Here is a 22,637-nt window from a genome sequence, read left to right on the forward strand (position 1 = left end):
ACCCTTACCCTAACCCCCCCCCCCCAATGCGCATTACAATACTATGCCTCGCTCGTTGTCGTTTGGATATGGAATAAGACCTTTTTGGCGTTATGCGGTACATAACTTAGTTACAAGATCAATACCTGCTTGAAAAGAGGGAATGTGTTCAGTTTAAATAAGTGTATATATTTATGAAAATTACCAATATACCCCTTTAAACATTTTGGGACTTTTTAGTAATACACAGCATGTTGATTTGTTGTCAGGATCGTCCAGTCACTTAACACAGTGAGATTTACAGAGGTGTGGATTTGTGACGCCTTACATCTATGATCTGTAAGTGCTGACTGGTGTCTACTGATCTGTTTTCAGCTTTGTGAATGTTCATTGTATCATAGAACATGTTTAAATGTTATCATATAATATGTTTTAGTGTTATTTATAAGCGCTTGCATTGTGTTTCAAAGAAAATGCCAAAGGAGTATTGTTTCTGTGCCAAAAAGATATAAAACACTCGTATGTTTATAGACAAAATGTTGCGCCTTTAAAGGTTCAGTTGTTCATTTTGCAAAATATCTCAGAAATATCCTATATCATATAAAAGTCATGTTTCTATTTTATTATTATATGATTGACTGAAATATTTAAATGATCAAACAAGAAGCTGGATCATTAGAAACGCAACTTAATGCACTTGTTATATTAATTGTGTCCTCTGATTGAAAGTGTATGGCTTTACACAAACACCTAACTAATTTATGAAAGGAAAGCTTGTGGCATTTGTATGTGAGAAACATTTAAAGACGAAAGTCATAAATCATAAATGTATATATTTACATAACAATACTTTTTCAAACTAGAACATCTGTTCTGGTATGACTTCAGTTAAATTATTGCATTAAATGTTTTGTTTTTAAGTGCCAATGTTTGTCTTTTGGCTAGGTCGGTCGGTGGATGGGAAGGTTGGTGGGTAGGTAGGTGGGTGGGTGGATATTTTTAGGTAGGTAGGTAGGAAAGTAGATAGGGGTAGGGTAGGGGTAGGGTGATGTGGGTTTGGGGTGGGTTGGGATGGGGTTGGGTGGGGTGGGTTGAGGTGGGTTGGGGTGGGGTAGGGTATGGGGGTAGGATAGGGTAGGGTAGGGTTGGGTTGGGTAGGGTAGGGTTGTGTAGGTAGATCAAAAACACTTTGACATGTACTCTAGTATTTAACGTTACAGATTTATATTTGTGTTATTAGAATTATGAAAGTATCAATTTTGTGGAATTCTTGAATTACTTCTTACTTACATTTTGTCATCAATGGTTAGTTTTGTTACTAAGCAAATGATTATATGAAAATTGCTCCCTACTGTTGTTTAATGGTAAATGAACAACGATACCAAGTTCTGAAGCATAGGACTTAAAGCAGAAGGAAATGAGCCTACGTGATAAAAAGCCTCACATCGGTTACTGATCTATAATTTATATAGACTATAAAATCAGATCAAATCAAACAAAAACCTGATCAAAATTAAATAAAAAATGTGAAAATATGTTAATGTTTGCATTTGTTTGCAATTTAAATGTTACCTAAATGTCACTATGTTGTGCTTGTATTGCTGATTAATAGTTTCAGAACGCTTATTTTATACTTAATACAATTAAGATTGAAAAGTGTCTTCATTGAATAACTTATAAAACATACATTGGATGTCAGACAAGAAATATAAAGAAAAAAGAAAAGAAAACCGAAAATTAATTATTAGCATATAACATTATTATTTTTATCATTCATTCACATACATGCAAACAAAATGTTGATCATAATAAATAAATAAATGGACATAACGATAGAATATTTTTGAACAGAATGATAATTATAAGGTAATCACACCATTTGGCATAATCAATGATAAAACATGAAGTTATTTACAAATATTCGTTAACAGTTCAGATCTAAATATCACTGTGTACATCACATGGCATCAAAGTGGAATTTCTGTGCTTATTGACGCTTCTCTTTTCTGTCTTCAACCTTAAATAATAAATATGAAATCACAAGACCAGTGGAACAGAGAACCATTTAATCATTAATAAGTATTCATCATACAAAAATAAGCATTCTTGAATAAACATATTATGGAGTATCATACTGACATATTTAAAACAACCAAACAAGACACTTCATGTTTAAGTTAGTGATGGAGGGACCAACACTTCAAATTAGTGATCAAGGCAATGTAGGACATATTTGCATTTTTTCAAACCCCTGAAAAGTTTTTTATCATGTGCAAGTCCAAGTATTAGGAAAGTGATAGACCAGAAACCTTTTATATGAGAATCTGTTTCTTCTATATTTTAGCATATACAATGAACAAATGTATCCCTTGAAATAAAACAACATTTCTCTGTAAACTTTATAACCCATTTCAATGTATTTAAAAGAATGTTTTCTCATATTGCTATGCAATATATGTCTGAGAAGTGTTGTGATCCTAAAAGTTTATTATTAAAATATACAAGAGGGCCTGAAAGACCCAAGGTATCCCCCGCAACATATGCTTTGTTTGAGGATGGGTGCAAATTGGACGGATGAACATAATGATAAATGGACGGACGGAGGACAGCGCTTCCAAGATATGGCTCCGGACACAAAAATGCCTATAGTAAAAAGCATTTTTTCAAGATACAAAGGGTCATAAGTCTGTTTTTAACAGGTGGTGTACAATGCCATTTGGCGTGCATCATCTTCTTATGCATATATATACTCATACCAAGTTTAAATGAAATCCGCCAAAGCACTTCCAAGATATGGCTCCGGACACAAAAGTGCCTATAGTAAAAAGCATTTTTTCAAGATACAATGCCATTTGGCGTTCATCATCCTCTTATGCATATATACTCATACCAAGTTTCAATGAAATCCGCCAAAGAACTTCCAAGATATGGCTCCGGACACTAAAAAGCATTTTTTCAAGATACAAAGGGCCATAAGTATGTTTTTAACAGATGGTGTACAATGCCATTTGGCGTGCATCATCCTCTTATGCATATAAATACTCATACCAAGTTTGAATGAAATCCGCCAAAGAACTTCCAAGATATGGCTCCGGACACAAAAGTGCCGGACGGACGGACAACGCCAAAACAATATCCCTCCGCCTCTGGCGGGGGATAAAAAGCACAGAATATAATGTGCAACTATTATGACCTTTAATGTCATGCTTAGAAGAATATCATAGTACTGTTTTCAATCATATATGTAAAATGTGAAAACTAGTGTACACCTATATGAATAATTTAAAAATATTGTTCACACAGATGAAGAATGTGACACTCTTGTTCTCACATATAAAGAATATGGCACCTTTGTAAACACTTTTGACGAAAGACACATATATTTCACAAATTCAAATACTGACACCTTTTTAACATTTATGAATGATTACAATTTCATGCATGTGAAGAATAAAATATATTGTTCACTTCAAAGACAACTTATATCTATTTGTTTACATGCATTTAATAATGATTCATTGTTCACAAATTAGAACCATGGACATATAATACATGGTTCACTACTTTGAAGATTGATACATATTTTTCCCAGACATGGCTAATGAGATCCTAATTGATACCAACACAAAATATACTGCTTATGAAATATAGGGTCCCACAAACCATGACACTCTGATACAGCTAAACAACACTAACCAAGCCCTATTAAACTCCATTAGAATAAATTATACTCTTAAAATGTTTCATAGATTTGCTTTGGATTTTGTTTTTAAACATTGTGCACAAAGTAAATGAGGTCATAACAGTATATATTTAGTGAGGTATGCTTTAATCAATTTCATTTGCTACCAGTAACGTTATTATAATATGTCAGTGCATAAAGGTCAAGGCCAGGTTCATATTAACAAGCTATACAATCCCATCAGGCTGAACTTACCCGATCCCTCCAGTGGAGTATAGCAACAATGCCAGCTATGAAGCCACACGTACCCAGCAATGCTGCCCCAGTGAGCAACATGAGATGACTTGGCATTACAAACAGCTTACTGCTCCATCTGAAACAATACCCACACAGTCCTTAAAAGGCTATTATTCCTTCGTAAAACAGGCGCCTTATATAGGGTATTTCGCAAAACAGAATATCCTTGAAATGATGCTATTTCCCCAAATTGTATGTTTATCTTTGAAGATCTATTTTCCTTTCTCTGTTTTGATTATGTATTTTCCCCATAAATGGAAGGCCCCTTACTCCCAAAAAAAGCCTTGTAGAAGGACATATCCAAAAGTATAAGGAACTGCAAACTGAAATGATTTGACTTAATATAGCCTGCTTTGAAAACAGTCAAAATAAATGCAAGTTTGTCGACACCAAAGCTTATTTTGCTTTGATTTTGTGTGCAAGGCCATTAAAAACAAGACCTGTGTTTGTGAAACACAATGCCCCCTACTGCGCCGCTTTGAAGCAATATATTTGAGCTTTAACCTTGAAGGATGACCTCGACCTTTCACCACTCAAAATGTGCAGCTCTATGAGATGCACATGCATGCCAAATATCAAGTCGCTATCGTCAATATTGCAAAAGTTATGACCAAGGTTAAAGTTTTGGGACAGACACACAGACACACAGATACAATGACAGACAGACAGGTAAAAAACAATATTCCCCCGATCATTTGATCCTGGGGAATGAAAACTGGTGAAAATTGAAATTAATGTTTGCTGAAATCAAAAATTGTTGTCAGATAGTTATGTGAACACGGGTCCTGGATTTGTATGGTAAAACTGACAATTAAGGCATGTTATTCTAAAATTATGTATGAATATAAAAACAGTTTTTACTCCTCCCAATATTTGCTATTCCGAACTAGAGCTTTGTCACAGACGTGACGTATACCCCCACGTGCCGAATTGACACAGAGTCACAGATTATTTTGCTGTCTTCACAAAACAAGAGAATCTAATTTATGGCGATTTTTAAGAATTATTATGCCATTATCATTTATGGCCACTGTTGACCTTTAAACTCAAAGTGTGACCTTGACCTTGGAGATATCGATATAATTCTTTCGTGCGACACACCGCCCAATGATGGTGAACAAATGATTTCAAAATGTCACAATGAACGACATAGTTATGGCCCAGACAAGCTCATTTATGGCCATTTTTGACCTCTGAACTCAAAGTGTGACCTTGACCTTGGAGATATCAACGAAATTCTTTCGGGCAACACACTGTCCAGTGATGGTGAACAAATGTGCTAAATGATTTTAAATCTCACAATGAACGAAATAGTTATGGCCCGGACAAGCTCATTTATGGCCTTTTTTTACCTTTGAACTCAAAGTATGACCTTGACCTTTGAGATATCGACGTAATTCTTTCGCATGACACACCGTCCAATGATGGTGAACATATGTGCCAAATGATTTTAAAATCTCACAATGAACAACATAGTTATTGCCCGGATAAGATTACGGGACTGACCGACAGATCGACCGACCAACAGACAGACCGACAATGTGATTCCTATATAGCCCCCATTACCAATGGTGGGGTATAATTAATAAAACATTTAAAGAAAGATGACTAGCATCTAGGAAGGTATCCACATGTAATTGCTTCAATGCGGATATTACTTAACATAACAAATAACAAGAGCTGCGTCTGTGAAACACAATGCCCGCTACTGCGCTTTATAGTCCCACAGCAGATATTTTAGAGAAAACAAGGCCCATTACTTAGTAAAAAATCAACAGACTGTAAGGAAACTCACACTTCATCTGTAAGTAGACTCATATACCAACAATCAGTTCAATATCTGAAAGCCTTGCGTAATAAACCTTCAGCAGACATTTATTGTATTGAACATTTCTAACTCCAAGGCCCATAACTTTGCCAAAAATCAATAGCATGGAACGATTTTCACACTTCATCTGTAGGTTAGTATGTAGGTAGACTCAGATACCAAAAATCATGCTTAATATCTTCTTATAAAACCCATCTTTATCTTTTTTTTTCACGAACATTTATGAGTATTTCATGTTTGCATTGAATTTATTTTTTGCTTTTTACTAGACATTTTTGGTATAGTTCATAACAACAAAATCAGTGGCAAGCTTACATTAAAAAAAAAAGACAATCATATGATGGAAGGAAACCTGAAGCAAAACCAATTATTATACAAATGTTACAGTCAGCAGTCTTGAACAAGAATAGGAAACAGAAATATGCTAAATTTGATGGGTCCTGTATGGGGTATGGAATGATAACAAGCTGAGAGTTGGGAATCACCGACTGGAATTCATGATTGAGCTGCTTCTGAAAACATATCAAAAATATTTTAAAGAATTGTACTACACTCTGGTAAAATGGGGTTTTATGCATGAATGTTAAGTCGCCCTCAATGAGCCTCTGCAATTCACACAGGCTTATCAGGGTCAAAACTTTCAATTTACAAGATAAATTTTATTTAAAGGAAATCTCTTCTTTGCAAAAATCCAGTTCACGCAGAAAGTGTTCTCCCTGATTGGCATGTCGGATCACATATGCAACTCTGGGAAGACACTTTGCAAACATGAATTAAGCCCTGTTTTCCCAAGCAAGGCTCAACAATAAATTAAGCTTCTTTTGAAATGTGTTATAAATTATTAAATGAGATAAGTATGCTTACAATACTGAAAAACCTCTCCAGATTTTAAGTTTTAATTTTTTTAAACTTTAAATATTTTTATGATTTAACATGTTTAAGTTATGAATGTATCGTGCTGTTCAATGCAATATTATTATCAGTTTATTCTTAAAATTAAGGTCACGTGAACAACTTCAAGGAAAAAAAGAACATTTTTATTAAACAACTAAAATGAACTTATCAGTTTGGTTTGTGCTTAGCAGCTAAAATTTTAAAACAAATGAGAAATGTGTTCTGTGGCAAAGTCTACATAATGTAATTGTATAATAGTATAAGAGGCTGTGTTCAATAAACGCAGATGCTCCCGTTGGAATTCTTTCAGTATTAACTTATTTGCCCATTTAAATAAATCTTAGATCAAAGTAAGGACAGTGTCAAGTTGAAAATGAGGTGAGGTGATGTGACTTTGCTGAATGTTGAATGAAAGTAGCAAAGCCTTTCAGTAGGTTGTATTGATGGGTTAGGGTTAGGGTTAGGGAAAAGAAAATTGGGTAAACTAATAATTTTGACCATCTGACTTATTCTTAGTCCAAAAGTAGGAGTATTTCAATATTAAAATTAGGTCGGAAATGTAGGTGTTTTGACAATTTTCATAGTCAACTTTCATGTAAATATCAATGAGTTATTCATGTGATACGAAATGAATCCTTTCGGGTTAACCTTGTACAGACTTACAGGCCAAACAAACAAACAGGTCAAGCGCTATAAACAAATGCTGTGAAATAGGTGAAATGCAAATTTGTAAAACATATCATGCAATAGTCATCTTACGGAAATGACAACTTACTGTAGTGTTTGTGGCAATGCCAACTTGCAAGGAGTCCACAAAGTTTGGCGCCTGTCCCAGACCAAACACGTTGTATGGCAGTTGTAAGGGGAGGTATGCTGACAGGGATAACTGGTAGGCTGGAAATGAAGAGAGCTTCATTTTGGAAAATCAGAGCTTAATGCAGGTGCCATCCCAGATTAGCCTGCGCAGTCTGCACAAGCTTATAAGAGACAACACTTTCCGCCTTTACAGGATTTTCCTTCATGAGATACTGTGTTTAAATAAAATTTCCATAGAGCGAAAGGTGTGGATCCTGATTAGCCTTTGCCAACTGCACAGACTAATCAGGGACAGCACTTTACACACATGCATAAGGCCCTGTTTTTCCAGAGCAGTACTTGAGAGTGAACAAATTGGGCCCTTATACCCTTTGGTTAATGAGAACCAATGTAAAGATTAATACACTCATAGATTTGATAATCTTCCGTGAATTTAACACAATAAAAAGTCAGTTCAATGTATTAACAGATTCTGCAGAACTTAACTTTTGTAGCGATGCATAAATGCCAATAAATAAAGATTCCAAATTTTTACCCTGTTTTCTTCAAACATAAAGATTTTAAACATCTAGACCATAGAAGCAGCCTCAAAGCTTAAAAGTACAGGCCATAATTGTAAAGTTTCAGATATAAGATAACCTGCCTTTGGAGATTGCATTCATTTGTTACATTATAATCTTTTTTCACGATCACTTGGAAATAAAAAAACAACATTTGTACACTTGTAATTTGATACTTTGCCAACAACAGCCCATAACTTGACACAAACACACTTGGGATTAAGCTAACTTCGAAAGACAGAAAATGCCCCTTCAATCTTAATCATGGCCAAATTAAGAAAATTTAATAAAACACTTTCAATTTTAACAAGAGCCATGTTAACATGGCCATCCCTGCCGAAATGTGTTTGCTTGTATGAAAACATTTGTTTTAGACAGTAGAATAATAAATAAAAGGAGATAATTAAAATACTATGGCGGATAGAGTTATGGTTTGTGTTCACTGCACTTCTCCTAGTTGCCATCTGTTTATATTTCTAGTTTCAAGTAAATCCCTTTAGTAGATTTAGAGTTATGCTTCGGACAAAAACTTACTTTAAAATTATATAAAGGCAAATTATTCAAAAACATAGGTAGATAGAGTTATGGTTCTTAGTCACTGCAATTCTCCTACTTTCCATCTGTTTATATTTCAAGTTTCAAGTAAACCTCTTCAGGCGATTTAGAGTTATGCTCCAAACAAAAAATTACTTTGAAATTATATAAAGGGAGATAACTAAGATAGATAGAGTTACGGTTCTTGGTCACTGCACCTTGCTTAGTTGAAATCTCTTTATATTTCAATGTTTTATGTATATCCCTTCAGTGATTTAGAGTTATGCTCCTGACAAAAATTTAATTTTAATGAAATAAAGGGAAATAATTCAAAACCTAAGGTAGATAGAGTTATGGTACTTAGTCACTGCACTTCTTCTACTTGCCATCTGTTTATATTTCAAGTTTCAAGTAAATCTCTTCAAAAGATTTAGAGTTGTGCTCCGGACAAAAATTTACTTTGAAATTATATAAAGGGAGATAATTCAAAAACTAAGGTAGATAGAGATATGGTTTTTGATAAATGCACTTCTCCTAGTTGCCATCTGTTTATATTTTAAGTTTAAAGTAAATCCATTGAAAAATTTGTAGATATGCTCTGGACAAAGTTTCGGACGGAAGGACGGACGGACAGTCGGATGAGACCAATAACTACACCTCTCCGATATTTCGGCGGGGATAAAAAACATGCTTACCAACTTTCTCCTGATTTTTACCCTTCACATCTATAGTTTTGTAACGTATGGTAGGGCCGGGCTGGTTCACACCATAGGGCTGAAATATATTAATTGATTTGAAATGCTTTTTGAAGCGATACATTGTGCGGACAAAAGATGACAAGTTTATCATACTAGATCGTTAAACTATGGCTAATTAAACTGGCTGGAATATGTTTTTTTTGTATACACCACATTGCTTGGTTGCCAATCAATACACCCCTACTCATTAAAGGGTATACTGATCATCAAGACCTTTCATGTTTAACTTGAGCTTCAATAAAAAGCTTGAATCATTGATGGGTTTGGTATTTAAATAATTCTTTATATTTAATAAATTGAGCAATGTTCATGGTATAAACAAATAGAATATCGGTTCCAATTATGTTAAATTAGTGCTTTTGTATTGACGGAAAATAAAATATTGAAACGAATATTTACTCTGTTTGTTCATGATTTACCTTTCTATTATCTGGGCAATCATAGTTACATCTACCACTGACAACTGAAAAGAAAATAGAATTTTGGCTTAAAAGTTACAGTATCATTAAATTAAGAGCACCGCATAACGGGTGCCAAAGCTCTACTGGGGGTGCAGTTTTGAATAAATGAAAGATTGTCAGATTATTTTTTTTTAGAGGTCACATTGACCTTGACATTTGACCTAGTGACCCCAAAATGGGTGTAGCGTGAAGAACTTATTTAAGTGCATATACATATGAACTTTCAAAGTTGTAGGTGGAAGCACATTGATTTTAGAGCAAAATGTCAAGGTTTAAGCACGACGCAGATGGCAGACGTCAGACGACAGACGACGAGCTGGCTATGACAATACCTCGGGTTTTCTCCGAAAACGGCCAAGCTGAAAACAAATAAAAAGGCAAAAATGAAGGAACAGTAAGATTTAAATTAACTCTTCTAATGTTATCTTCTGCCATTTAGAATTTGCCTAAAATATTTCGTTATATGGCAGACATCAACATAAGCTTTTCTTCACATGAACTTAAAACAGTTTACGTAGAAATAAATTTACTCGGGGCTTGTTTATTCTTTTTTGAGTACATTTTTTTATCGTTTTCATCCGAGTAATTACCAGGCATACACAGCTGAAATTTGACAAATCTTTATAATAAGGATGCAACTTTAAGACGGATCAGTAAATTTAAGAAATATAAAACCATAATTAATATGGGATTTATTATAGCTCCCCCTAGCATGTCGGTTCATTTAACATCGCAAAGAGTGTACAAGTGCTTTTACATGAAAGGCAAATAAAATAATATATTTCAAAAGATCAGACCAGTGAAGCACAATTTTAATCAAGTCTTATGTTTGAGGTCAAATAGTCAGATTAATCTTGAATTAAAAATATTCAAGGATTATTTCACAACACTAAACACACAAGCATTAACCCATTCATGCCTAGCGTCCTGAAAAAAGGACATTGCAAACAGCGTAGACCCAGATGAGACGCCGCATAATGCGGCGTCTCATCAGGGTCTACACTGTTTGCTTAAACGAAATTCTGTAAGAAATATTCTAAAAATAGAAATAAATATACCAGACACCCCTAATTTTGGAAATAAAGTGATCCAATTAAGAAGGATGGGAGAGTCCACTGGGCATAAATGGGTGAACCTATCTGGCCAGTTTATCTAGAATGTGACTCATATTGTGAACTATTCCAAGTGAGTTTACCTGTGACCTTCATAAAGCAGGCATCATCAACAAAGTCATGTTCAGTAGCACCAATCACAGGCTGACCCTTTGTGTTCAAACTGGTGTAAACAATCTCAAGCATCCCATGAAATAGCAAACACAAGTAGAAACATGTGAAAAGCTGATATAACTTGTGTTTACTGTATGTAAACCTTTTTCAGTCAGACAGCATTGGGCAGTATCATATTTTAGTCATTTAGCATTGGCAATAAAACATGTTTTTGCCTTTTTCTTGATAGGCAAAGCCAATCTGAGCAGATAACGAGAACTTAGTGCCAATTGTGTTTTTTTTTGTACTTTGTTTAGCTGTTTCCAATAATATTTCGGTCATAACATCTATGACTGCAACAAACAGCTGCTCAAGATATCACAAATTAGTAAATGTTGCAGATCAATAGTTGAACAATTGTTTGTGTACATTATCATAATGTGTGACACAATACTGTAGATTATTATTATTGTATGATAAAAGATCAATATACCACAGGTCTGTAAATCATAATCATTTCAACAATAATAAGGTTAGGAATAGATTCATGTTAACCCTTAATATTCCACAACATGTACATTAAGAAGAAAATGACTTTGGTTATGCAACCCTATTCTATGGTTACCACTGATTAATAAATGTCTAATTGGACAACAAAATTATTGACTAAAAAGTAACAACAGTTAATTTATAGTTGAAAATCCCTGAAAAAGCAAAGAAAGGAAAATTTGGACACGTTCTTGGAAAACTATCTGAATGCATATGCCTAAGGGACTTTTTCACATTTTGGTAAATTGACAAAATTAAAAAAAAATGTTTGACATTCGTATTTTTCATTGTAGTTTTGATATTTGTGAGGAAACAGTAATACTGAACATTTACCATGCTCTATAATATCCATTATATACATCTTTTCAAATTTGATGATTGAAAAACCTGCAAACTATACAGCATTGCGAGCCGAAACGATTGAACAATTTGTAGAGTTCTGTTGATGTCGTCATATTTTGTGACACTACAACGATTGCTTATACAAGGTATAAAATACATCATACATTGTATGAACACAGATGGTCGAGTGGTATTAGCCTTAGACTTTTACTCCAGGGGTCAGTGGTTCGAGCCCAGTTGAGGGTTGCTTTCGTTCTTTCTTTAATTGTATTCTTGTTTTTTTACTGGAGCTTTTAAGATCCAATTTTTACTTTTATAAATATAAAGCATTTAATGACAAACTTCAATACATGCCAACATCTGTGAAAAGGTCCCCTTAAAGTGTTGGATAAGGGGATTTTCATTTAAAAGAGACTTCCTTTAAGCCAAAAAAGCATAAAAGTGGAAAGTGTCGTCCCTGATTAGCCTGTGCATACTGCAAAGGCGAATCTGCGACAACACTTTTTACACATGCATAAGCTCAGTATTTCCAGACCAAGGCTTCATTGCCTTTAAGCAGGACGTACATTGTCTCGGAGATTGTAGAAGTCAGGTAGGAGAGATCTCGAGTCGTGTCCTTCAATCCATGTGTTCCTGTTGATCTCAAATGTGCGGGAAAACTTATCAAAATGTGAAAAAGTCCCTTAGAAACATTTGAAAAGCTGAGATAACTTGTGTTTACTGTATGTAAACCTTTTTCAGTCAGACAGCATTGGGCATTATCATATTTCAGTCATTTAGCAGTGGCAATAAAACATGTTTTTGCCTTTTTCTTGATAGGCAAAGCCAATCTAAGCAGTTAACGAGAACTTAGTGCCAATTGTGTTTCTTTGTACTTTTTTTTAGCTGTTTCCAATAATATTTCGGTCATAACATCTATGACTGCAACAAACAGCTGCTCAAGATATCACAAATTAGTAAATGTTGCAGATCAATAGTTGAACAATTGTTTGTGTACATTATCATAATGTGTGACACAATACTGTAGATTATTATTATTATATGAATAAAGATCAATATACCACAGGTCTGTAAATCATAATCATTTCAACAATAATAAGGTTAGGAATAGATTCATGTTAACCCTTGATATTCCACAACATGTACATTAAGAAGAAAATGACTTTGGTTATGCAACCCTATTCTATGATTACCACTGATTAATAAATGTCTAATTGGACAACAAAATTATTGACTAAAAAGTAACAACAGTTAATTTATAGTTGAAAATCCCTGAAAAAGCAAAGAAAGGAAAATTGGGACACGTTCATGGAAAACTATCTGAATGCATATGCCTAAGGGACTTTTTCACATTTTGGTAAATTGACCAAATTTAAAAAAAATGTTTGACATTCGCATTTTTCATTGTAGTTTTGATATTTGTGAGGAAACAGTAATACTGAACATTTACCATGCTCTATTATATCCATTATAATCATCTTTTCAAATTTGATGATTGAAAAACCTGCAAACTATACAGCATTGCGAGCCGAAACGATTGAACAATTTGTAGAGTTCTGTTGATGTCGTCATATTTTGTGACACTACAACGATTGCTTATACAAGGTATAAAATACATCATTCATTGTATGAGCACAGATGGCCGAGTAGTATTAGCCTTAGACTTTTACTCCAGGGGTCAGTGGTTTGAGCCCAGTTGAGGGTTGCTTTCGTTCTTTCTTTAATTGTAATCTTGTTTTTTTACTGGAGCTTTTAAGATCCAATTTTTACTTTTATAAGTATAAAGCATTTAATGACAAACTTCAATACATGCCAACATCTGTGAAAAGGTCCCTTAAAAGTGTTGGATAAAAGGATTTTCATTTAGAAGAGACTTCCTTTAAGCCAAAAAGCATAAAAGTGGAAAGTGTCGTCCCTGATTAGCCTGTGCATACTGCAAAGGCGAATCTGCGACAACACTTTTTGCACATGCATAAGCTCAGTATTCCCAGACCAAGGCTTCATTGCCTTTAAGCAGGACGTACATTGTCTCGGAGATCGTAGAAGGCAGGTAGGAGAGATCTCGAGTCGTGTCCTTCAATCCATGTGTTCCAGTTGATCTCAAATGTGCGGGAAAACTTATCAAAATGTGAAAAAGTCCCTTAGAAACATTTGAAAAGCTGAGATAACTTGTGTTTACTGTATGTAAACCTTTTTCAGTCAGACAGCATTGGGCAGTATCATATTTCAGTCATTTAGCAGTGGCAATAAAACATGTTTTTGCCTTTTTCTTGATAGGCAAAGCCAATCTAAGCAGTTAACGAGAACTTAGTGCCAATTGTGTTTCTTTGTACTTTTTTTAGCTGTTTCCAATAATATTTCGGTCATAACATCTATGACTGCAACAAACAGCTGCTCAATATATCACAAATTAGTAAATGTTGCAGATCAATAGTTGAACAATTGTTTGTGTACATAATCATAATGTGTGACACAATACTGTAGATTATTATTATTGTATGATAAAAGATCAATATACCACAGGTCTGTAAATCATAATCATTTCAACAATAATAAGGTTAGGAATAGATTCATGTTAACCCTTAATATTCCACAACATGTACATTAAGAAGAAAATGACTTTGGTTATGCAACCCTATTCTATGATTACCACTGATTAATAAATGTCTAATTGGACAACAAAATTATTGACTAAAAAGTAACAACAGTTAATTTATAGTTGAAAATCCCTGAAAAAGCAAAGAAAGGAAAATTTGGACACGTTCTTGGAAAACTATCTGAATGCATATGCCTAAGGGACTTTTTCACATTTTGGTAAATTGACAAAAATTTTAAAAAATGTTTGACATTTGTATTTTTCATTGTAGTTTTGATATTTGTGAGGAAACAGTAATACTGAACATTTACCATGCTCTATAATATCCATTATATACATCTTTTCAAATTTGATGATTGAAAAACCTGCAAACTATACAGCATTGCGAGCCGAAACGATTGAACAATTTGTAGAGTTCTGTTGATGTCGTCATATTTTGTGACACTACAACGATTGCTTATACAAGGTATAAAATACATCATTCATTGTATGAGCACAGATGGCCGAGTGGTATTAGCCTTAGACTTTTACTCCAGGGGTCAGTGGTTCGAGCCCAGTTGAGGGTTGCTTTCGTTCTTTCTTTAATTGTATTCTTGTTTTTTTACTGGAGCTTTTAAGATCCAATTTTTACTTTTATAAATATAAAGCATTTAATGACAAACTTCAATACATGCCAACATCTGTGAAAAGGTCCCTTTAAAGTGTTGGATAAGGGGATTTTCATTTAAAAGAGACTTCCTTTAAGCCAAAAAAGCATAAAAGTGGAAAGTGTCGTCCCTGATTAGCCTGTGCATACTGCAAAGGCGAATCTGCGACAACACTTTTTGCACATGCATAAGCTCAGTATTTCCAGACCAAGGCTTCATTGCCTTTAAGCAGGACGTACATTGTCTCGGAGATTGTAGAAGTCAGGTAGGAGAGATCTCGAGTCGTGTCCTTCAATCCATGTGTTCCAGTTGATCTCAAATGTGCGGGAAAACTCCCCACAGTTACTCGTACATTCCTTGTTGAACATAAGCACAGCCCGATGTAGGTTTCTGCAAGCAAGCAGATCTTTATGCAACAGAAATATTTTTGTAAATATCCTTAAAAATATTGCCTTCCTCCTTTAGAAATTGTCAGTTATGAGTAAACATAAAATTTAGGAAATTATTAATAGTGAACAAAGAACATTTTGCTTAGGTCAACAAAAAGGTGCCAAACAAAAACTTCTTTTCACTCTATTTCATCTTCAGCCACACATATTTGGACCAAAGTACATTTTAAAGCCCGCTTCTGCAAGAAGCCTTGAAAATACACTTTACAAATCTTGACAGTCAAGACAGAAATGTATGTTTCATATAATTTTTTTAATAAATACTTTTAAAACGATAATCTTATTTTTGAAAGTATAATGCTATATCAGCCATTGATATTTCCCTTTAATTTTCAACCAATAGCAAACTACCACCCATTTCAGTTGCCTTCTGGAAAATAAGGGCTTAATGCATGTGCGTTAAGATATCATCACATGTTAGCCTGTGCATTTAGTACAGGCCAAGGGACAACACTTTCCACCAAAAATGGATTTTTCTAAGACCAGATTTAAAACAACAAGAGATGTGTTTGTCAGAAACACAATGCCCCCTATTGCGTCGCTTTGAAATAAAATTTCAATATATCATTTGGCAGGTTTAGAAATTATGTCCCTTTTAAAGCTTATTACTTCCATTGGATTGCATTTTTTACTTTTGACCTTGAAGGATGACCTTGACCTTTCACCACTCAAAATGTGCAGCTCCATGAGATACACATGCATGCCAAATATCAAGTTGCTATCTTCAATATTGCAAAAGTCACAATGGAAAGTGTCCTCCCTGATTAGCCTGTACAGATCTCACAGTGGAAAGTGTTATCCCTGATTAGCCTGTACAGACCTCACAGTGGAAAGTGTTATCCCTGATTAGCCTGTACAGACCTCACAGTGGAAAGTGTCCTCCCTGATTAGCCTGTACAGACCTCACAGTGGAAAGTGTCCTCCCTGATTAGCCTGTACAGACCTCACAATGGAAAGTGTCCTCCCTGATTAGCCTGTACAGATCTCACATAGCCTGTACAGACCTCACAATGGAAAGTGTCCTACCTGATTAGCCTGTACAGACCAAATATAGCCTGTACAGACCTCACAATGGAAAGTGTCATCCCTGATTAACCTGTACAGACCTCACATAGACTGTACAGACCTCACAGTGGAAAGTGTTATCCCTGATTAGCCTGTACAGACCTCACAATGGAAAGTGTTATCCCTGATTAGCCTGTACAGACCTCACAGTGGAAAGTGTTATCCCTGATTAGCCTGTACATACCTCACAGTGGAAAGTGTTATCCCTGATTAGCCTGTACAGACCTCACATAGCCTGTACAGACCCCACATAGCCTGTACAGACCTCACATAGCCTGTACAGACCTCACATAGCCTGTACAGACCTCACATAGCCTGTACAGACCTCACATAGCCTGTACAGACCTCACATAGCCTGTACAGACCTCACATAGCCTGTACAGACCTCACATAGCCTGTACAGACCTCACAGGTTAATCAGGTTCGACACTTTATACACATGCATTAAGACCCTCTTTTGCAGACAGCAGATCATATAGACTTGCACAAGTGTATTTGTACATGAGTGACAACGATGGTGGTCGGACACATGAGCTGGCCAAGATAGCAGTGAAAGTGCGCGCTGACTGCACAGGCTAGTTTAGAACTTTATGAAAACGCGTTAAGCCCCATTTTCTTAAGCTCTGCTCATATAATCCTTTCCCATTGCCCACTACAACCAGAAGATCAGGGTGACTATCCAGGTTGAAGTCCCCCACCCTCAGGGTTGGGGGGAGGGGCAGGGGACCAGAAGGCTGGCTGGGGATGAAGGTCCATTAGTTCACAGGGAGGTTCACCCACTGGAAGTGTAAGTTACATGCATTTTAGCCTTGCTAAAAAAAACAGGGTTAAATGCATGTGCGTAAAGTGTCATCCCTGATTAGCCTGTGCAGTCCACAGTAAAGTGTCATCCCTGATAAGCCTGTGCAGTCCACATAGGTTAATAAGGGGCGACACTTTTCGCTTGGACTGGATATTGGTTTAGAAGATACTTCCTTTAAATAAAAAATCCATTAAAGAAGAAAGGGTCATCCTTGATTAGCCAGTAAAGATTGAACGGGCTAATCTGGGACGACACTTAACACACATGCATTAAGCCCTGTTTTCCCAATGCAAGGCTCATTGATAAAGTATTCAATTTTCTGTTGCAAATAATATTTGATATAATATATTTTATCTTACAAATTTTATATCGTGTAAAAAATATAATAAATTAACTTCAAAACAAATGGATAGATGAATGTAATGGGAAATCGTGCCGGACTGGTTACTTCATGATTCAATACTTGCTTCTTTCATGTGCTGTATTAAATTGGGAACCCAAACAGAGCTCACCAATTAGCATGATAAATGTTTTTGCAAATTTCTGTCAAATTAATAAGACATCACAAATATGTCTATAAAATGGACATGAGCAACTTGCCACCTTATTGCCATTGTAGACAAGCAGGACACTCTGAGCACACACATCGTCTAAACAGCCTGGTAAGAACGGGTCAACTGTTAAATCTCCATCTGAAAAACAAATATTTGAGTTGCGATCTGGGAAAAAAGGGCTTAATACATACCAAGTGTGATTCCGGGGTAGCTTGTGCAGGCTGCTGAGGCTTATTTGGGAAACTTTATGCTTTTATGAAATTAGGGTTTAAAAAAAATTTCTCCTGAACTGAAATCCAGTGTACACTCAAAAAGTTGTCCCTGAAAGGCCAATCTGGGACGACACTTTACGCACATGCAAAAACAACTGTTTTTTACGAGTGAGGGTCATTTATTAGTAATGTTTGGGACTGTCCAGATATCAAATTAGAGCAAATCACATTTTGTGACTCTAAATCGATTCCTTCTCACAGATCATGTTTACGTATAATTTCATCGAAAACCTAAGGCTTATTAAAAATGAAATGCTCTTTAATTCTTTTGTGTGTGGAATCAGTACTTTGTGTAGTTTATGAGGATCTTAAGAATGCTCCCACACTGGGGATCAAACCTGTCACCACGAGGTGGGAAGAAGTCATGTGAGTTTGGTTTTTGGTCACCATACTTGACAGGTGGGATTTCCTCCCAAAACACAAGAACACATCAAAATTGTATGCTGGTATTTATCAGTGAAAGCTAAATATCAATTAATTGCAGCCATATTTAAAATTCATCTAAATTTAAGTGAATGTAGCAACTTTATCAGGTCATTGTGCTGTGACACACTCAGCATCCTCACATAAAACAGCCTCAGACACAGACAGATTTCATAACCTATAAACAACATATGCATGTAATCTAGATTTTTTGTGCAACTGATAACTTTTTACAGGGGAATTTCATTTCATTATCATAAAAAAAATCAACAGATGAATGTCAAATTTAAAGAAACTTCCGTAACAGAGTTATATTATAACAATGTCAGCAATCTTACCTAAATCTTGGAAAGAAATCTGGCCAAATACTTTCAGTTGTTTTTCAAATGTTGCTGGTATAGTTGTTCCGTTCCATGTCAAAACACCATCCTGAAAGTGTGACAAATGACTAAGTACGTATTTTCAGGATTATCAAAACTCGGCAATAAAACATCAAAATTTAAGTGAGTCTCACTTTGGAGACTGGGCTTAATGCATGCGTGTCCCAGGGATGACACTCTCTGGCGTGTCCCAGGGATGACAATCTCTGGCGTGTCCCAGGGATGACACTCTCTGGCGTGTCCCAGGGATGACACTCTCTGCTTAAATGGTATTTATAGTTTAAAGGAAGTCTCTTCTTAGCAATAATTCAGTAAAGGTGGACAGTGTCTTCCCTGATTAGCAGACTGTCTGTGTTACTTGTTTAAATTGTTTAATTGTGGGGAATTAGAAAGTCAAATTTAATTTAAGACCTATCTTAGCAAATGCAATTTTTAAAGGCTTCATTTCCAACCCTTAGATACTGATGAGCGGCAAACTGTTTGCATATAGCCATTTTCACTTTGCTTCTGAGTGGGAAAGGGAGAAGGGACGATACTAAATGTATGTACACCAAATGTTTATTTGCAAGAGACTGCCTTTATCCATAAAAGCTCAAAATGTTGTCCCTATTTATTAACAACCATTAAACAAAAATGATATCTTAAGAAACATACCTCAATACCCAAATCATTCTCTTTCTTTTCTCTACCTCTCCCAAGAGGTCTGGTATCATGTCTGCATTATAACTGTTAAGAAAACAACAAATTGTTATCACAACAAGTTATTCTGAAGCATAACAAAGTTGATTAAAAAATGATAAGTCATAGTGGATATGGTGTCCATTCAGCAAGCAAGGTCTATGGTTTGATAAGATCTTTGCTTAAGACGCAAAGAAACTGGACAATGGTTCCACCAGCAAAGATGACTCAATTGTCGTACTGACCTTTAAAAACAAAAAAACTACAGGTATTTAATGTATATTATTGCAACTATCAATATTGTTTTTCATGCCTTTTTTAAAACAGCAAGAATATGAGTATATGTACATTAAACAATATTTTTCTACTGTAGTTCTTGAAACTTGCACAGTTCAAAGTAAACACAATGACTTACTCAAAAACCAAAGGCTGGTCGACCATCTTTGGTAATGCAAGGTAGTTTTCTAAAAATAAAAAAATGTGCAGTCTTAACTGTAAACTTCTTATTTATATATCAATATAATGTTGTATTATTTTTACTAGCCGGCATATCATAATTGATATTACTGCATGAGTGTTTTCAAGGCCATTCCTTACAAATTAAGTATAAGTTTTTCCCATAAATCAAACCTTATGTTGTACCTACATGTAAATGTATAATCCTTTTTCTTACACAAGAAGTATTAGCTTTACCCATAGGAAACAGACCTTATATTTTACCTACAATCCTGAGGTTTTTGATGGAGTCAAGCTTAAAAAATTTAGTTGAACAAAACATACATCAAAATTGTGAAGTCTACAGTGTTGTTGTTTTTTTGTTCAAATTCAGTCCTGTAGGATGACCTATTTCCAATCGAAAAAAGTATGTTTTTTTCCCAAATGGGACCTAACAATTCCCAATTGAAGGTTAAAAAAAATTAAAAATTAATGAGTCTTTACATTTAATTCATATAAAATCCAGCTCTATAAGAACTTTAGTAAATGTAATATTGAAATCACTTTTATTCTCAAATTTAAAGTATTTGTTAGCAAAAAATAAACAACACTAATTTCCAAAACACGCTATTTTCCCAATGCAATGGGACCCCGCCCCATTCCAAATATGGTGATAAAAAACACTGGTCTACTAACCATCCATGAGATAAACTTCATAGAACATTGTGATGTGATTAGTACAGGTACACACAGGCAAATGCAGGCCTTTTTCTGCCTATCACACGGGTCTGATAGTTGGACCCATTCCCAATGCCAAATATGCATAATTTTTCCCAATTCTCAAAAAAAATCCCAATTTAATTTTTTTTTTTTTTAAAAGAAGTGTCTTATGACTTATGATTATAAGACTCTATATCTCAATTTTATTTTTAAACAAGCTACGAAATATATAACCATAATTTATATGATTTTTTCCAAAATGACTGGAAAACCCCCTGCCCAAATAATGCTTTTGTTGATGAAAATTCTTCCCAATTTGGAAGATTTCGCTACTCGAAAAATCCCAATTTTGCTAGGTACTTTTTCCCAAAATAGACAGAAAAAGGCCTGAAATGTATTTACGATAGCCTATAGAAACCTTTGATCCCCCCTAAATGTACATCATTCATCATCAGACAGTGGACTTATTAAATAACTTCATACAGGGCTTGCAGTAAGAGAAGTTTAATAGTAATTTACTCCCAGTTGCTGACACAGGGCTAATCAACAACAATAACAAAAGTTCTAAAATTTCCTGCATTTCAACAAGTAGAAAAAATCAAGTGATATTTTAAGTTTCTCTGTTGTTGTTTTTTCTGCAAGTATTGGCATCAAAACACTATTAAACAAGAGCACCGCATAACGGGTGCCAACGCTTGACTGTGGGTTCAGTTTTGAATAAATGAAAGCTTGTCAGAATTGTTTTTTTTAGAGGTCATAGTGACCTTGACCTTCGACCTAGTGATCCAAAAATGAGTGTGGTGTGTAGAACACATCAAGGTGCATCTACATATAAAGTTTCAAAGTTGTAAGTGAAAGCACTTTGATTTTAGAGCCAATTTTAAGGTTTTAGCATGGCGGATGGCGGACGCCGGACAGCAGACTCTGGACGGCAGACACTGGATAGCGGACGACAAGATGGCTATGACAATACCTCGGGTTTTCTCCGAAAACAGCTGAGCTAAAAAGTGCTGATCTTGAATAGACATTCAAGTTTTTATTTCATAGTTTATAGTTCAAATTTTAATTTGCTCAGGTAATAAAATGAGCAGAGACCTGTGTCTAAGTTTCCTTCATCGCCCCAGTAAATCCTACAAGTAACAGCGCTGTTTTCTTTTCCAGGAATTGTTGAAGTGATCAGGAGGTCCATCTGCAGGTCACCATCAAAGTCTGCAGGAACTACGCTGGATATTGTAGCATGTTCCTCCAATGTAGAATTCTCCATCAGTTCTTAAACTCATACTTTTTCTCACTATCTGCCAGGTACACAGACACATATGAACCTAAAATATTATTAAATAACATTTTATTATCATACAAAAATGTGTCACTATGTGCATGTTTTTCAATTTTTGTCAATTTTATGAAAACAAACTTTTTATTCATGACATAGTTAAAGCAATTATTGGTTTGCAAAATGTATCATATTCAGTAAAAAGTAAGTAGAAAGAAGCCATAAATCAAGTTTGCTTTGACCATTCATTTGATGGGAATGGTGTCAGGTGATTGATATGTTTATTCACTAAGAATGTTAATCCATCTGCCCTTGTCATTTTATGGACTTTTCAATAAATGCATATTACCAATCCTTACATATTTTTTTCCTTCAGGCCATACTGGTTCAGGCTATACTGGTTCAGGCCATACTGGTTCAGGCCATACTTATTTTGCC

The 22,637-nt window shown here is 35.1% G+C and overlaps 1 protein-coding gene and 1 long non-coding RNA gene across 2 annotated transcripts; both read right to left on the bottom strand.

The window, feature by feature from the left end:
- Positions 1-1,720: 1,720 nt before the first annotated feature.
- Positions 1,721-22,233, bottom strand: LOC127849300 (T-cell immunomodulatory protein-like). The gene is given in 12 exon segments (XM_052382018.1): positions 1,721-1,996; positions 3,917-4,034; positions 5,754-5,760; positions 6,172-6,298; positions 7,456-7,574; positions 9,286-9,364; positions 9,768-9,811; positions 11,005-11,084; positions 18,578-18,699; positions 19,756-19,819; positions 20,187-20,235; positions 22,022-22,233. Coding segments are annotated over 12 exon segments (1,038 nt in total). The 5' UTR covers positions 22,191-22,233; the 3' UTR covers positions 1,721-1,936.
- LOC127848354 (uncharacterized) lies at positions 17,308-19,144 on the bottom strand. Its single transcript, XR_008034461.1, has 3 exons — positions 19,052-19,144; positions 18,068-18,156; positions 17,308-17,441 (listed from the first exon to the last, which is right to left on the bottom strand). It is a non-coding gene; the product is annotated as an uncharacterized LOC127848354 (long non-coding RNA).
- Positions 22,234-22,637: the final 404 nt, after the last annotated feature.

The sequence above is a fragment of the Dreissena polymorpha genome, chromosome 10 (assembly GCF_020536995.1).
Source record: "Dreissena polymorpha isolate Duluth1 chromosome 10, UMN_Dpol_1.0, whole genome shotgun sequence".
NCBI lineage: Eukaryota > Metazoa > Mollusca > Bivalvia > Myida > Dreissenidae > Dreissena > Dreissena polymorpha.